At 37.0% G+C, this 17,195-nt stretch overlaps 1 protein-coding gene across 1 annotated transcript in view; it reads left to right on the top strand.

Annotated features, from left to right (window-relative positions):
• Nucleotides 1-4,083, top strand: part of LOC117743999 (dystrophin-like) — a 216,510-nt gene extending 212,427 nt beyond the window's left edge. Inside the window, 1 exon segment of the mRNA XM_034552044.1 lies at nucleotides 3,090-4,083. Within this exon segment, the coding sequence (XP_034407935.1) occupies nucleotides 3,090-3,208 (119 nt within the window). The 3' untranslated portion in view covers nucleotides 3,209-4,083.
• Nucleotides 4,084-17,195: the final 13,112 nt, after the last annotated feature.

The raw sequence follows: 17,195 nt of genomic DNA, 5'->3' as shown, positions 1-17,195 counted from the left end.
GGACAAGATGTGCCTGATTTTTGAAATGTTACGTAGATGAATAAATGCAGTCCTTGAGATTTGCTTAACGTGGGAGTTAAAGGACAAGTCTCGGTCAAAGATAACGCCGAGATTCTTTACAGTGGTGTTGAATGTCATGGCAATGCCATCTAGAGAAACCACATCACCAGATAATTGATCTCTGAGGTGTTCAGGGCCGAGTAAAATAACTTCAGTTTTGTCTGAGTGTAACATCAGGAAGTTGCAGGTCATCCATGTTTTTATTTCTTTAAGACATTCTTGAATTTTAGCGAGCTGGTTGGTCTCCTCTGGTTTTATCGATAGATATAATTGAGTATCATCTGCATAGCAATGAAAGTTTATGGAGTGTTTCCTGATAACATTCAAAATTCAGATATAAATTCTGAATATGGACCTGGTGGCCGGTACAGTATAACAAATAGAATTGGCTGTAATGTTTTCCAGGTTGGATGTGAAAGACTAAGAACAAGGCTTTCAAATGAGTTGTAGTTTAATTTAGGTTTAGGATTCATTAATAGGCTTGAGTCAAAGATGGCTGCTACTCCACCTCCTCGGCCGGTGCCTCGAGGAATGTGAGTATTAATATGACTTGGAGGAGTTGATTAATTTAGGCTGACATACTCTTCATGGCTCAGCCAGGTTTCAGTAAGACACAATAAATCAATATGATTGTCTGATATTAAATCATTTACTAATACAGCTTTAGATGACAGATCTAATATTTAGGAGTCCACATTTAATGATCCTGTTTTGTTGCACTGTTGCAGTAGTATTGTTATCCTTTATGAGGTTATTTTGTATGACTCCTCTTCTGGTTACTTTTGATTTAATTAATTTAAGTGGCCGTGGGACAGACACAGTCTCTATAGAGTTAAGGTTAAGGGTGGGTAACTACTCGGATCGAAGTGCAGAGAAGGGTGGAAGACTACAACTCTGCTTCTGCCTCCTGATCTGTACTCTGGGTCATGGATTAAGTCCGTTAATCAACTTGGCCATGTTTGCAGAAATGAGACGCGTTTCATCCCAAGTGGGATGAATGCCGTCTCGACTCATCAGATCAGGCTTTCCCCAGAAAGTGCCAGTTATCTATCTAGCCCACATTGTTTGCTGGGCACCACCTGGACAACCAGCGGTTGAATGACGACATGCGGTTATACATGTCATCATTGATCAGATAGGGGAGAGGGCCAGAGAAAACTACGGTGTCCGACATTGTCTTGGCATAAGTACACACCGATTCCACATTAATTTTAGTGAGCTTCGACCGCCGCAGTCGGGAGTCATTACCACCGGCGTGTATTATAAACTTACTGTAACTACGCTCATCTTTAGCCAGCAGTTTTAAACAAGATTCAATGTCGCCCGCTCTGGCCCCCGGGATGCATATGACTTTGGTCCCTGCCTTCGCTATCTTCACGTTTCTGACTATGGAGCTACCTATAACCAGAGTGGGTTTCTCAGCGGGTGCGTCGCTGAGTGGGGAAAACTGGTTTGAAACGTGAAGAGGTTGGTGGTGCTCAGTGGGCTTCTGTTTAGACCTACTATTCCTTCGAACAGTTACCCAGCCATCCGGCTGCTCGGGGGCTGCCGGGGGAGAGCTAACAGAGTCTAATGCTAGCGGCTCAGCGCCGGCTATGGGGCCAGTCCTGTTGACCATAGATAGTAGATTCCTCAAAATGGCTGGAGTCAGGCTCTTTATTTATTTTGTTATAATATTCCCCTTATTCACATGTTGGCATGTGTATCGTCCAATATCAGCAGTCTCTTGCTACTTATTCCTATTTATTTATTATTTATTCAAGCATGTTATGTTGAGACATTTGTGATTTTATTATTGTTTATTTATTGTTATATTATTATACTATCTATGATAGGCCTATATAATTATTCCAACGGAAGCATCATAGTGTTTGTGTATTTAACCATAGTGTTAATGCTTAAAGTGCTTCCCTGTGTTATTTGTAGCCTGAAGTATCACTCTGTAATTTATCATTGGATGCCCACAGCCTAGAATCAACAGCAGCCAGACAGACATTGAGCTATTCATTAAGGTTTTTGAGAGCAGTGTCCCAGTCAGGAGATTTTAACATATTATGCAGCAGGATGAAGAGACATATTCAGAATGTTTGCAGTGAATAAAAGAAAATATGAAGGCCTCGTTTTGGACCATAATTATTTCTATAGATAACTTCCAAAAAGCTTAAAGACTAAACTTGCTCTAGATTCATATTATTTGTATTATATTGTAGCTGTAGGTGGGCACCTAGAGCTCTAAGATACTTAATATTTATACAGAGATCAGACAAAACTGTGTAAAAATGTATGTGTATAATCCATGTTACAAACAATTACAGTGCTGCAGTATTTACTACTATATATGGCGTAATTATTTATTAGTTTGTTGTTGATAGAGCAGCTACAATGTTAGCATAGTCTAGCACTGATCAATCCTAGCTTTATTCAGAAAACAAGCATTTTAAAAGTTGTTTGCTTGTCGACTAGCGGAGAAAACTAACAAATTATGAATTCAGACTTTTTACATGCATCATTATGTAGATATTTCAGCATCCCTTTTATCCATTTATTACAATTAAATTTCAGCTCGATGAAATTCATGACACGCCTCCAGATGATATTTACAACATCTGATCCGGCACTCAAACTCCCTCAAATATCGGTTTGGTGTGAACATAGCTCTAGAAAGGTTATCCTGGCAAAACCTTTTTATTTCACCTGTTCTTATGTCATAAAACATGAGAGATAACCATTTAGATCAGATTTGTAAAATGTATCACTAAAATCTCTTCATTCTGAGACATGCTGTTTAGCAGGTATAGTTGTCACCACGTTAACCAGTGTTCTAACATGCTAACATTTGCTAATTAGTATTGTACTCGCCTCTGAGGGCTTCCGTACACAGCTTCACAGAGCTTCTGTAGATGTCTCGTTATGTCTGTAGCACACAGACTATCCCATTTATACCTGTATGCTTGTGCTATCCTACAGTAGTCAGACTATTTGTCAGTGTGTTTTGTCTAAGCATTTCCTTTCTCTCTGTCTCTCTTCAGGTCCCAGTATTGGCAGTTTGTTCCACATGGCCGATGATCTGGGCCGTGCAATGGAGTCACTGGTCAGTGTGATGACGGACGAACAGAGTGCCAAGCAGCACGAGGCCCTGCCCTTCTGATCCCCCCTGTCCCCTTCATTCCCGGCGTCCTCCCTCTCCTCCCCTCCCTCCCTAACGCATGCTTTTCTAGTCATATCAACTGGATTGAAAACACAGTTTACAAAGAGAATATATAACGTCTATTTTTGTGAAGGATTGCGGTTCCAGCAATGACACATAAAAACAAACGATACATGTAGATTTTAGTAGTTTCATAAAACATCCTGAAGTTGTTTTATTAATAACAGAGGCTGATTTTTAAACTTCTATGCAATGTATAAAACACTTATGGGATGGGGGGGGGGCAAAGAGAGATGAGATGCAAATAAGTGTGTTCAGTGTGGTCGAATATTTGTCATCTCTTTGTAACTGCGGATGCATTTCAGACATTTGTATCAAAAAAAGAATGATTGTAATCATAAGGGTGCTTTCTACGAGGAAAATGTCTTTCTATAACAGCGTACACCACTGTCAAGGTAATGCAGGCATCCTGGATCTTTACAGTACAGTACTGTGTGTGTGTGTGTGTGTGTGTGTGTGTGTGTGTGTGTGTGTGTGTGTGTGCGTGCCTAATTTCCACATTACACTACTGCTTTTTCTTTGAGGGGCTTTGGCTGACAAACCTCAAGTTGTATTTGAATTATTCATTTTTATCCACTCATCCGTCCATCTCTCCATCCATCAATCTGTTCGTCATCCCTGTGATTAATCTCTATGGCAACAGTTTTTATTACCAGTATTTGTTTTCAATAGTTTGCTGGGTACATAAACAGATGCCCGATTCAGAACTGAGAGAAGACAAACCTAATGCAAATATTGGAAATCATTCGAAGCCATTTGGATACCGTTTGCCAATAAATAAACTTCATAATTAAAAGGACTGTAATCTTTTTCTTTTTTTTTTTTTAAGTAGCTGGGGGGGGGGGGGGATCCTCTTGATGTTGTTTTTCTCCGTGATATTTCCTTTAGGACCAGAAGGTCCCAGAGTGGGATTTTCTATAGATTTTATTGTCCCCAGAATGGGCAAAGCTTTAAAAACACTGGATCCTACGTTTCCCCTGATGCAACTTTTTAGCGTCTTCCAATTACCCGCCTGGTCTGTTTTCTTCAGTCAGCATCACTGATGGATGTGTTTTGTTGCACCTGTAATCGCTCTGACCCTGACTATGTTTACATGCACCAAATATTCTGTTTTTTGCCCTTATTCCAAAAAAGACAAGCTGTTTACATGGCTAATAAAAATGATTATTCCACTTATATTCCAGTTTACATCCAGCCGTGCATACTCTGATTAATGTAAAAAGCCAGTGAATAATCCCACGTTGACGCCCTTCTCAGCAGTGTTTGGCGGGTCGATGTCGTTAATCCCGTCAAACTATGGAAAAGTGGAACAGCAGGAGCCGCTTGTGCCATTTAGCTTCTTTGCGTCAAATAGTTTTCGTTTTGTTACAAAGTTTTCCGTCAGTGGACCGTGTCAACAATGCCCTCTTTCCTTCAACCACCTTCTTGAAAAGGTCGGCGTTTTTCAGTCCATCGTGTTTAAAAGAGTTTGTGTCTCGCAAAGTGCCCTAAAAACACCCATTCAGACGCACATTTTGAATGCAGTGTAAACATGTCTAAACAATGCTTCTAAAACCTGAATAATATCGGCATGTGCCCCATTCTGAATAGGGCCTAATTCAGAATATCCAAACGGAATATGATGTTTACATCAGCCATATCATGTAATATATATTATCACATTCAAAATTATAGTGGAATATGAATGTAAACGTAGTCAGTGTTGTTTGAAAGTGTTGTCATGAGAAAGGTCAACTTTTAAAGCTGCCAATATCCAGTATTTAAAGTAATGCATCTCCAGTTCTGCATCAGGCTTTGGCAGACTCCTTCAGATAGACGTCCTGATTATTGCACAGCATCTTAATTAAGGATTTGATTAAAGCATTTTATCATTGTCTTTTTAGGACCTGTAGTGTACACTGTTGGTATATAAGTTGACTGCTTTTCCCTGTCAGAAGTACTGTAAGAGAAACTTAGAATGTATTTGAATTGAATCTGAGCACTTCCAGGGCCGCTGGTCGAGATTATTTTTTAAGCAATTATTTTTTAAGCTGTTCGCATTCTGTTTCAATGCGAACAGAGAAATCTTTAAGGAAGCCCATTAATGGAAGTGCTACCTCATCTGAAACTGTCAAAGTTGAGTCCAGTGGAGAAATTGTCTCTGAACCGAATGCCACACTTCTCTCCAAAAAGGATTCTTAGTGATTCTTAGCGCGTGGATGATCAATCCGTTTGTTCGGAAGCATTCATAGCATCGCTCACCTCTATAAAAACAAGCATTCAACACAATTGAAATCTGTGTCATACCTGAGTCATACCAGATATTTGTTTTCTGTGTGGAGATTGCGTTTATTCTAGCACTGTCTTTATGTCTTTGGTTAAAAGGCTATTTTGTTTTGTGTGAGGTGTTACGATATTAGCATGTGTGACTAAATAAACTCCTATCTTTATTTCATGTGTAACCACTCAGAGGAGTCCATGATGAGCATTGTGGCGTCATAAACTTGTTCGTTTTACAGCATCAATATTCTTGCAGCATGATCCAAGAGTTTTTTTGGATTGATTTTCTTGTTTTGTTTGTTTCATTCTCACATCATTTTTTCAAATAAAGCATCTGTACTTCACAACATATCAGATTCCACCAAATATATGCCTTACTACTGTATAAAATGCTCTACTGTGTATCAATAAAGCACGCAGTTATGTTGATTTGACTTGCCTCTTTGATTTTTTTGTTTATTTTTAACAGGATTCAAAAAAGTGCACGATGCAAAAAAGAAACGGTATCCTCCAGTTTAACAGTAAATTACTGCTTGCACAACCTCAAATCTGGGTAAAGTGCAATTTACAAAAACTCCATTCAGAAGAACTTTTTTATTCAACTTCTAAAGCAAGCACACACACAATACTCATATTCCTTGTGTGCAAGAAAAACAATCATATGACCATATACAATTAGATAAAACACACAAAGAAAATATTTGTACAGAAACTAAAGCATTTCTCTGAACTTAATTGTCCTAAAGTCAGGGGACGTTCAGCTTTTCAGTATAAACATGAAATGGGTGGCAACCAAATAAAAGGGATATGGCAAAAATGGTACCAAGCAGATCCATATTTCACATCCTGAGTGTATATTCCCCAAACCCTGCTGCCGTCGTCCTCTGGGTCAAAATGACCCAGTGTATATCTTAACACACACACACATATATATATATATATATATACAGTGCCGTAACGGAAACACATGAGGCCCCCCTGCAGAATAACCCTGAGAGCCCCCCCCCTCCCCCCCATATGTAAGGGATAATGTATTGTCCGGCAGTCATTATCCAAAGATAAACAAACAGGACCCAAGCTTTTCTTTTGAGGGAAATTTATTCAATCAGAAAAAACAGCTCAAACAGAGAACAAATGTATTCCAACAGAAACAAAACATATGCTAGGGCCTATGAAACAGCTCAAATAGAACATGTGTTATAACAACATAACAAATATGCCTACATATAGTCGATACACCGGTAGGCTACTTTCTACAGGTTTGCATTTGAATACACATGTGCGCGTCTTTTAGCAAATCTGTGTGCAAAGTCTTTAACCACGCTCTTTACATCTAAACTGACGTTTATTCTCTATGCTAAGGATGGCCAGACCTGACAGCCTCTCTTGTGACATGGAGCTTCTGAGATATGTTTTGATCAGTTTTAGCTTGGAAAATGACCTTTCTTACTTAACGGTTACTTTTATTATTTTGTACAGAGCCGCTGTCTTCTCAAAAGGGACAACGTGAAATGAAGTTAAACAACGATGTGGTTGTGGAGATAATTAAGGAAACGTGTCCGATAATGGGCGCAGGGGGTATAGTGAGAGCATAGGTTTAATAAGGTTAATGTATTTTCAAGCACAACACATAGACAGAGCAGTACAGCTGTCAAAGTATAACGTTAGCTACGTGGTAATGTTAACTGCGGTCAACTCAGCGAACACTCGGATCTCGGTGGTCAAATCAGCCGGCACTGACATTTGTGTGCGCCTATATACTGACATTCGTGGTAAACACGTTCAAACGACCCAGATCGAGAGCGAGCGAGGGTTTTTGCAAAGTATGCGGAAAAATCCACATGACACAACATCCGGTTTTCAAAATAAGAAGTCGACAAATCGTATACTTGTATGGAAAATATATTAAATAAACAATATTCACATTAAGTATAAAACATGTGACCTGCTTCTAGTGAATAAAGGTGGAAATACAACTCAATTGTGTGTAAAGTGTCTTTATTCTTTGATTTAAGTGTTAATGAAAAGATAATAAATTGAATAAAATCTAAATGACTGACTGATATGTATGTGTTTAGAATTCTGACCATATCCAAACATCTTAACTGTACCAATTCAGATATTTTACAAAGTAATTAGGGAATTGATGTTGTACATTTCGAATAGATCATTTCTGGTATAAAGATAATTGTCTCAATATGTCGAGCAATGTCTAATTCACATGTGTATGATACAACAGTTTATTTTTGGTATATTTTAGGTGCTATAGACATACTTTCCTCAATAATTCCAAATATGAGTGATGTTGAAGGGATCTCTGTCTTCACATGTACAGCAAATGAAACACATTTACTTTACCAATTAGGAGATATTCCAAATTAAAGGTACCTTTTTACTTAAAAAATAAAATGTATGGATATTAAAAGTAAAATAAAATTACATTTTGCAATAAATCCAGGCAATGGCTAATGCAGATGTGTTAAGGACATGTAGCACTCCATGCATACTGACAAACAAACATTTTTACTGTCTAGATTAGGAGAAAATTAACATTAAAAGTCTTTTTTTTAAATTCGGAATGAAAATATATTGATATTAAAAGTTAATTAAAAATAAATTTAGCAATAAATCCAGGCAATGGCTTATGCACATGTGTTAAGGACATGTAGGACTTCATCCATACGGACAATCCAACATTTTTACTGTCTAGATTGGGAGATAATTAACATTAAAAGGCATAAGTGAAGTGCCGGCTGATTTGACCACCGAGATCCGAGTGTTCGCTGAGTAGACCGCAGTGTAATGTTAGCTATAGCAAACAGTACAATACCTGTCTCTTCTGGCAGCTGGTCGAAAAAGACTTGTAATTTTGGGAAGTTTGGCATTTAATTCAGAAATGTTCTGTTTTGAATGCCGCTTTTGGGCACCACTTTTAAATGTGAGTTTCATTTTTCCTCAAGAGAAATTTCCTCGTAGTTCTCCCAGAATACACCGCGGCCCAACAATAATACCAGTCCGCGTAGCAGGAGGCCCTAGTGGTTGCCTGTTACGATTGCCTTTACAACTATTATTTAAAACTTATAAAGCCAGTTTAAAATACTTTTTTTATTGTGTAGCTTTATATGAGAGAGACCACTTTGAGGGATATCTTAATTTTATTACGTAATGTAATATTATTTATTTATTACATTATTCGGCCCAGATTCGGCAGCCGATAAACCGGTTGCCATGTCTCAGACAGAATCTGCCCATGTCCGTAACAGCTACAGTCATTTTAATATCTCTCTTTGGGTTACAACACGCCATCAGAAGACCGTGAAACGGCTGTCGGGTGTGATATCCAGCCAATCCAAGGACGAGGGTTGTAGAGATACAATGGCGACTAGCTCCGCCCACTTACAGTCAAAAAGAAAAATTACTCGCTCGCGAGCAGGTTTAAGTTTCGCGAGCGCGCGCGAGAGGGACTTTTGCTCGCGGAGTGACGTAAAAGCGCTCCTCAAAGTAAATTACACGCGCAGCTGTTTGATTTGCGCGCGCGGGTGGCTCTCATTTGCGCTCTCGAATTTTGACAGTGATTTGCCTTCATACATATTCACAGGGACTGCGAGGGACCCGCGTTCAGATGTGCGACGAACCCTCTGCAGAATCTCTCTCGTCCGATTTCGGTCTTCAGCTCCTCGGCAGTGTCGGCCGCCTTCAGGAACGGACACTCTCCCTCGGTGAAGTAAGCGCGTTGATTCAGGAATACGTGTGCCCGTTGCATATATAGAGATTGATGTATGACGTGTGTGTGTGTATATATATATATATCCCTCGCTTTGTCCTCTGGGTCAAAATGACCCCACGTGTATCTCCACAAACCTTCTCGAGTACAACTTGAAATTTTCTCGAGTCCGAGTTGGCTCACAGTGTGGTAAATGTTTTCGAGCCCATGTTTGGCTGAAACTCACAGATATTTTCTGTACACGGTGTCCAGTCGTGTTGTTGTTGAGGTGCTGGTGCCGGTGGTCCTCTCCACCACTCTGCAAAAGTCATCATGACAGCGCGTCGATTCACCAGAAGTCAGATTGTCAAAATGCTGGTCGACCCAGTGCGCGATGCGTCATCGTCATTAGGAGAACGTGGTAGTGGTCCTCTCCCACCACTCTGCCAAAGACATCATGAGAGTGTGTCGTTTCACCAGAAGTCAGGTTGTCAACCCAGCATCAGGAGGAGGAGCTGGAGAGAAAGAACAAGAAGAACAAGAACAAGAGGCCTAATCAGGCCTGATCAGCTGTAGGGGATCAGGGGTATTGTGTCTCTCCCCTATATCAGGGGCGGTGGAGATAGACAGGAGAGCACGCAGGGCAGAGATCTAAATAAAGTATCTTGCCAAATATTACACTAAGTGTACTCATTGCTGGGGGTGGGGGTGGGTGGGGGGGGGGTTGTGACAGGAGTTGTTACAGTTTTGAGGCAGTACAGTCATGAAACCATCAGTTGATCATGAAAATGTCATGCAACTTCTAAGTATTGTGTTCTGAGACTCTTTCTTGAAGAAAATCAAGGAACTTTGTATTCTTTAGGGAAATTCATTTTTGGCCTGTTCCAAGATTGAAACGTCTTTTCAGACCATAACAATATGGAGATGCAACTTTGAGGCAGTACAGTCATATTACAATGAGGTATTTATGAAAATGTCATGCAACTTGTAAGTCTTGTGTTCTGATACAATTTCTTGAAGAAAATAAACAAACTTTGTATTATTTAAGAAAATTCATTGTTGCCCTGTTTCAAGTCTGAAAATTTGTTTAAAACCATAACAATATGGAGATGCAACTTTGAGGCAGTACAGTCATGAAACCATCAGGTGATCATGAAAATGTCATGCAACTTGTAAGTCTTGTGTTCTGAGACTCTTTCTTGGAGAAAATAAACAAACTTTGTATTATTTAAGAATTTTTTTTGTTGGCCTGTTCCAAGGTTGAAACGTCGTTTAAGACCATACAAATATGTGGAGATGCAACTTTGAGGCAGTCCAGTCATATTACAATGAGGTATTTATGAAAATGTCATGCAACTTGTTAGTGTTGTGTTCTGATACATTTTCTTGAAGAAAATAAACAAACTTTGTATTATTTAAGAAAATTCATTGTTGGCCTGTTTCAAGTCTAAAAATTTGTTTAAGACCATAACAATATGGAGATGCAACTTTGAGGCAGTACAGTCATGAAACCATCAGGTGATCATGAAAATGTCATGCAACTTGTACGTCTTGTGTTCTGAGACAATTTATTGATGAAAATCAAGGAACTTTGTATCATTTAGGAAAATTCATTTGTGGCCTGTTCCAAGGCTGAAACGTCGTTTAAGACCATACAATTATGGAGATGCAACTTTGAGGCAGTACAGTCATATTACCATGAGGTATTTATGAAAATGTCATGCAACTTGTAAGTGTTGTGTTCTGATACAATTTCTTGAAGAAAATAAACAAACTTTGTATTATTTAAGAAAATTCATTGTTGGCCTGTTTCAAGTGTAAAAAATCGTTATAAAACCATAACGTAATGGAGATGCAACATTGAGGCAGTACAGTCATGAAACCATCAGGTGATCATGCAAATGTCATGCAACTTGTAAGTCTTGTGTTCTGAGACAATTTCTTGAATAAAATCAAGGAACTTTTTGTTCTTTAGGAAAATTCATTTGTGGACTGTTCCAAGGCTGAAACGACTTTTAAGACCATAAAAATGTGAAGATGCAGCTTTGAGGCAGTACAGTCATGAAACCATCAGGTGATCATGAAAATGTCATGCAACTTGTACGTCTTGTGTTCTAAAACAAATTCTTGATGAAAATCAAGGAACTTTGTATTATTTAGGAAAATTCATTTGTGGCCTTTTCCATGGCTGAAACGTCGTTTAAGACCATACAATTATGGAGATGCAACTTTGAGGCAGTACAGTCATATTACCATGAGGTTTTTATGAAAATGTCATGCAGCTTGTAAGTCTTGTGTTCTGAGACTCTTTCTTGGTGGAAATAAACAAACTTTGTATTATTTAAGAAAATTCATGTTTGGCCTGTTCCAATGCTGAAACGTCGTTTAAGACCATAAAAATATGGAGATGCAACTTTGAGGCAGTACAGTCATGAAACCATCAGGTGATCATGAAAATGTCATGCAACTTTTAAGTATTGTGTTCTGAGACTCTTTCTTGAAGAAAATCAAGGAACTTTGTAATCTTTAGGGAAATTCATTTTTGGCCTGTTCCAAGATTGAAACGTCTTTTCAGACCATAACAATATGGAGATGCAACTTTGAGGCAGTACAGTCATATTACAATGAGGTATTTATGAAAATGTCATGCAACTTGTAAGTCTTGTGTTCTGATACAATTTCTTGAAGAAAATAAACAAACTTTGTATTATTTAAGAAAATTCATTGTTGGCCTGTTTCAAGTCTGAAAATTTGTTTAAAACCATAACAATATGGAGATGCAACTTTGAGGCAGTACAGTCATGAAACCATCAGGTGATCATGTAAATGTCATGCAACTTGTAAGTCTTGTGTTCTGAGACTCTTTCTTGGTGGAAATAAACAAACTTTGTATTATTTAAGAAAATTCATTTTTGGCCTGTTCCAAGGCTGAAACGTCGTTTAAGACCATTAAAATATGGAGATGCAACTTTGATGCAGTACAGTCATGAAACCATCATGTGATCATGAAAATGTCATGCAACTTCTACGTTTTGTGTTCTGAGACTCTTTCTTGAATAAAATCAAGGAACTTTGTATTATTTAAGAAGATTCATTTGTGGACTGTTCCAAGGCTGAAACGTTGTTTAAGACCATAAAAATATGGAGATGCAACTTTGAGGCAGTACAGTCATGAAACCATCAGGTGATCATGAAAATGTCATGTAACTTGTAAGTCTTGTGTTCTGAGACACTTTCTTGGTGGAAATAAACAAACTTTGTATTATTTAAGAAAATTCATTGTTGGCCTGTTTCAAGTGTAAAAAATCGTTATAAAACCATAACAAAATGGAGATGCAACTTTGAGGCAGTACAGTCATGAAACCATCAGATGATCATGAAAATGGCATGCAACTTGTAATTCTTGTGTTCTGAGACTCTTTCTTGGAGAAAATAAACGAACTTTGTATTATTTATGAAAATTCATTGTTGGCCTTTTCCAAGGCTGAAACGTTGTTTAAGACCATAAAAATATGGAGATGCAACTTTGAGGCAGTACAGTCATTAAACCATCATGTGATCATGAAAATGTCATGCAACTACTACGTTTTGTGTTCTGAGACTCTTTCTTGAATAAAATCAAGGAACTTTGTATTATTTAAGAAGATTCATTGTTGGCCTGTTCCAAGGCTGAAACGTCGTTTAAGACCATAAAAATATAAAGATGCATATTTGAGGCAGTACAGTCATATTACAATGAGGTATTTATGAAAATGTCATACAACTTGTAAGTCTTGTGTTCTGATACACTTTCTTGAAGAAAATAAACAAACTTTGTATTATTTAAGAAAATTCATTGTTGGCCTGTTTCAAGTGTAAAAAATCGTTATAAAACCATAACAAAATGGAGATGCAACTTTGAGGCAGTACAGTCATGAAACCATCAGATGATCATGAAAATGTCATGCAACTTGTATCTTGTGTTCTGAGACTCTTTCTTGAAGAAAATAAACGAACTTTGTATTATTTAAGAAAATTCATTGTTGGTAAGCCTGTTCCATGGCTGAAACGTCGTTTAAGACCATACAAATATGGAGATGCAACTTTGAGGCAGTCCAGTCATATTACAATGAGGTAATTATAAAAATGTCATGCAACTTGTTAGTGTTGTGTTCTGATACAATTTCTTGGTGGAAATAAACAAACTTTGTATTATTTAAGAAAATTCATTGTTGGCCTGTTTCAAGTCTAAAAATTTGTTTAAGACCATAATAATATGGAGATGCAACTTTGAGGCAGTACAGTCATGAAACCATCAGGTGATCATGAAAATGTCATGCAACTTGTAAGTCTTGTGTTCTGAGACTTTTCTTGGAGAAAATAAACAAACTTTGTATTATTTAAGAAAATTCATTTGTGGCCTGTTCCAAGGCTGAAACGTCGTTTAAGACCATAAAAATATGGAGATGCAACTTTGAGGCAGTACAGTCATATTACCATGAGGTATTTATGAAAATGTCATGCAACTTGTAAGTGTGTTCTGATACAATTTCTTGAAGAAAATAAACAAACTTTGTATTATTTAAGAAAATTCATTGTTGGCCTGTTTCAAGTGTAAAAAATCGTTATAAAACCATAACAAAATGGAGATGCAACTTTGAGGCAGTACAGTCATGAAACCATCAGATGATCATGAAAATGGCATGCAACTTGTAATTCTTGTGTTCTGAGACTCTTTCTTGAAGAAAATAAACGAACTTTGTATTATTTTAGAAAATGTATTGTTGGCCTGTTCCAAAGCTGAAACGTCGTTTAAGACCATAAAAATATAAAGATGCATATTTGAGGCAGTACAGTCATATTACAATGAGGTATTTATGAAAATGTCATGCAACTTGTAAGTCTTGTGTTCTGATACACTTTCTTGAAGAAAATAAACAAACTTTGTATTATTTAAGAAAATTCATTGTTGGCCTGTTCCAAGTCTAAAAATTTGTTTAAGACCATAACAATATGGAGATGCAACTTTGAGGCAGTACAGTCATGAAACCATCAGGTGATCATGAAAATGTCATGCAACTTGTAATTCTTGTGTCTGAGACTCTTTCTTGGAGAAAATAAACGAACTTTGTATTATTTATGAAAATTCATTGTTGGCCTTTTCCAAGGCTGAAACGTTGTTTAAGACCATAAAAATATGGAGATGCAACTTTGATGCAGTACAGTCATAAAACCATCATGTGATCATGAAAATGTCATGCAACTTCTACGTTTTGTGTTCTGAGACTCTTTCTTGAATAAAATCAAGGAACTTTGTATTATTTAAGAAGATTCATTTGTGGACTGTTCCAAGGCTGAAACGTCGTTTAAGACCATAAAAATATGGAGATGCAACTTTGAGGCAGTACAGTCATTAAACCATCAGGTGATCATGAAAATGTCATGCAACTCGTAAGTGTTGTGTTCTGATACAATTTCTTGAAGAAAATAAACAAACTTTGTATTATTTAAGAAAATTCATTGTTGGCCTGTTTCAAGTGTAAAAAATCGTTATAAAACCATAACAAAATGGAGATGCAACTTTGAGGCAGTACAGTCATGAAACCATCAGATGATCATGAAAATGGCATGCAACTTGTAATTCTTGTGTTCTGAGACTCTTTCTTGAAGAAAATAAACGAACTTTGTATTATTTTAGAAAATGTATTGTTGGCCTGTTCCATGGCTGAAACGTCGTTTAAGACCATAAAAATATAAAGATGCATATTTGAGGCAGTACAGTCATATTACAATGAGGTATTTAAAAAAATGTCATGCAACTTGTAAGTCTTGTGTTCTGATACACTTTCTTGAAGAAAATAAACAAACTTTGTATTATTTAAGAAAATTCATTGTTGGCCTGTTTCAAGTGTAAAAAATCGTTATAAAAGCATAACAAAATGGAGATGCAACTTTGAGGCAGTACAGTCATGAAACCATCAGATGATCATGAAAATGTCATGCAACTTGTAAGTCTTGTGTTCTGAGACTCTTTCTTGAAGAAAATAAACGAACTTTGTATTATTTAAGAAAATTCATTGTTGGCCTGTTCCATGGCTGAAACGTCGTTTAAGACCATACAATTATGGAGATGCAACTTTGAGGCAGTACAGTCATATTACCATGAGGTTTTTATGAAAATGTCATGCACATTGTAAGTGTTGTGTTCTGATACAATTTCTTGAAGAAAATAAACAAACTTTGTATTATTTAAGAAAATTCATTGTTGGCCTGTTTCAAGTCTAAAAATTTGTTTAAGACCATAACAATATGGAGATGCAACTTTGAGGCAGTACAGTCATGAAACCATCAGGTGATCATGAAAATGTCATGCAACTTGTAAGTCTTGTGTTCTGAGACTCTTTCTTGAATAAAATCAAGGAACTTTGTATTCTTTAGGAAAATTCATTTGTGATCTGTTCCAAGCTGAAACGTCGTTTAAGACCATAAAAATATGGAGATGCAACTTTGAGGCAGTACAGTCATGAAACCGTCAGGTGATCTTGAAAATGTCATGCAACTTGTAAGTCTTGTGTTCTGAGACACTTTCTTGAATAAAATCAAGGAACTTTGTATTATTTAAGAAAATTCATTTGTGGCTTGTTCCAAGGCTGAAACGTCGTTTAAGACCATAAAAATATGGAGATGCAACTTTGAGGCAGTACAGTCATGAAACCATCAGATGATCTTGAAAATGTCATGCAACTTGTAAGTCCTGTGTTCTGAGACTCTTTCTAGAAGAAAATAAACGAACTTTGTATTATTTAAGAAAATTCATTGTTGGTTGGCCTGTTCCATGGCTGAAACGTCGTTTAAGACCATACAAATATGGAGATGCAACTTTGAGGCAGTCCAGTCATATTACAATGAGGTATTTATGAAAATGTCATGCAACTTGTTAGTGTTGTGTTCTGATACAATTTCTTGAAGAAAATAAACAAACTTTGTATTATTTAAGAAAATTCATTGTTGGCCTGTTTCAAGTCTAAAAATTTGTTTAAGACCATAACAATATGGAGATGCAACTTTGAGGCAGTACAGTCATGAAACCATCAGGTGATCATGAAAATGTCATGCAACTACTACGTTTTGTGTTCTGAGACTCTTTCTTGGAGAAAATAAACGAACTTTGTATTATTTATGAAAATTCATTGTTGGCCTTTTCCAAGGCTGAAACGTTGTTTAAGACCATAAAAATATGGAGATGCAACTTTGAGGCAGTACAGTCATTAAACCATCAGGTGATCATGAAAATGTCATGCAACTTGTAAGTCTTGTGTTCTGAGACTCTTTCTTGGTGGAAATAAACAAACTTTGTATTATTTAAGAAAATTCATTTTTGGCCTGTTCCAAGGCTGAAACGTCGTTTAAGACCATTAAAATATGGAGATGCAACTTTGATGCAGTACAGTCATGAAACCATCAGGTGATCATGAAAATGTCATGCAACTTCTACGTTTTGTGTTCTGAGACTCTTTCTTGAATAAAATCAAGGAACTTTGTATAATTTAAGAAGATTCATTTGTGGACTGTTCCAAGGCTGAAACGTCGTTTAAGACCATAAAAATATGGAGATGCAACTTTGAGGCAGTACAGTCATGAAACCATCAGATGATCATGAAAATGGCATGCAACTTGTAATTCTTGTGTTCTGAGACTCTTTCTTGAAGAAAATAAACGAACTTTGTATTATTTAAGAAAATTCATTGTTGGCCTGTTCCAAGGCTGAAAAGTCGTTTAAGACCATAAAAATATAAAGATGCATATTTGAGGCAGTACAGTCATATTACAATGAGGTATTTATGAAAATGTCATGCAACTTGTAAGTCTTGTGTTCTGATACACTTTCTTGAAGAAAATAAACAAACTTTGTATTATTTAAGAAAATTCATTGTTGGCCTGTTTCAAGTGTAAAACATCGTTATAAAACCATAACAAAATGGAGAT

The sequence above is a fragment of the Cyclopterus lumpus genome, chromosome 2 (genome assembly GCF_009769545.1).
Source record: "Cyclopterus lumpus isolate fCycLum1 chromosome 2, fCycLum1.pri, whole genome shotgun sequence".
Classification (NCBI taxonomy): Eukaryota; Metazoa; Chordata; class Actinopteri; order Perciformes; family Cyclopteridae; genus Cyclopterus; species Cyclopterus lumpus.
This window is presented reverse-complemented; position numbering and strand designations above follow the sequence as displayed.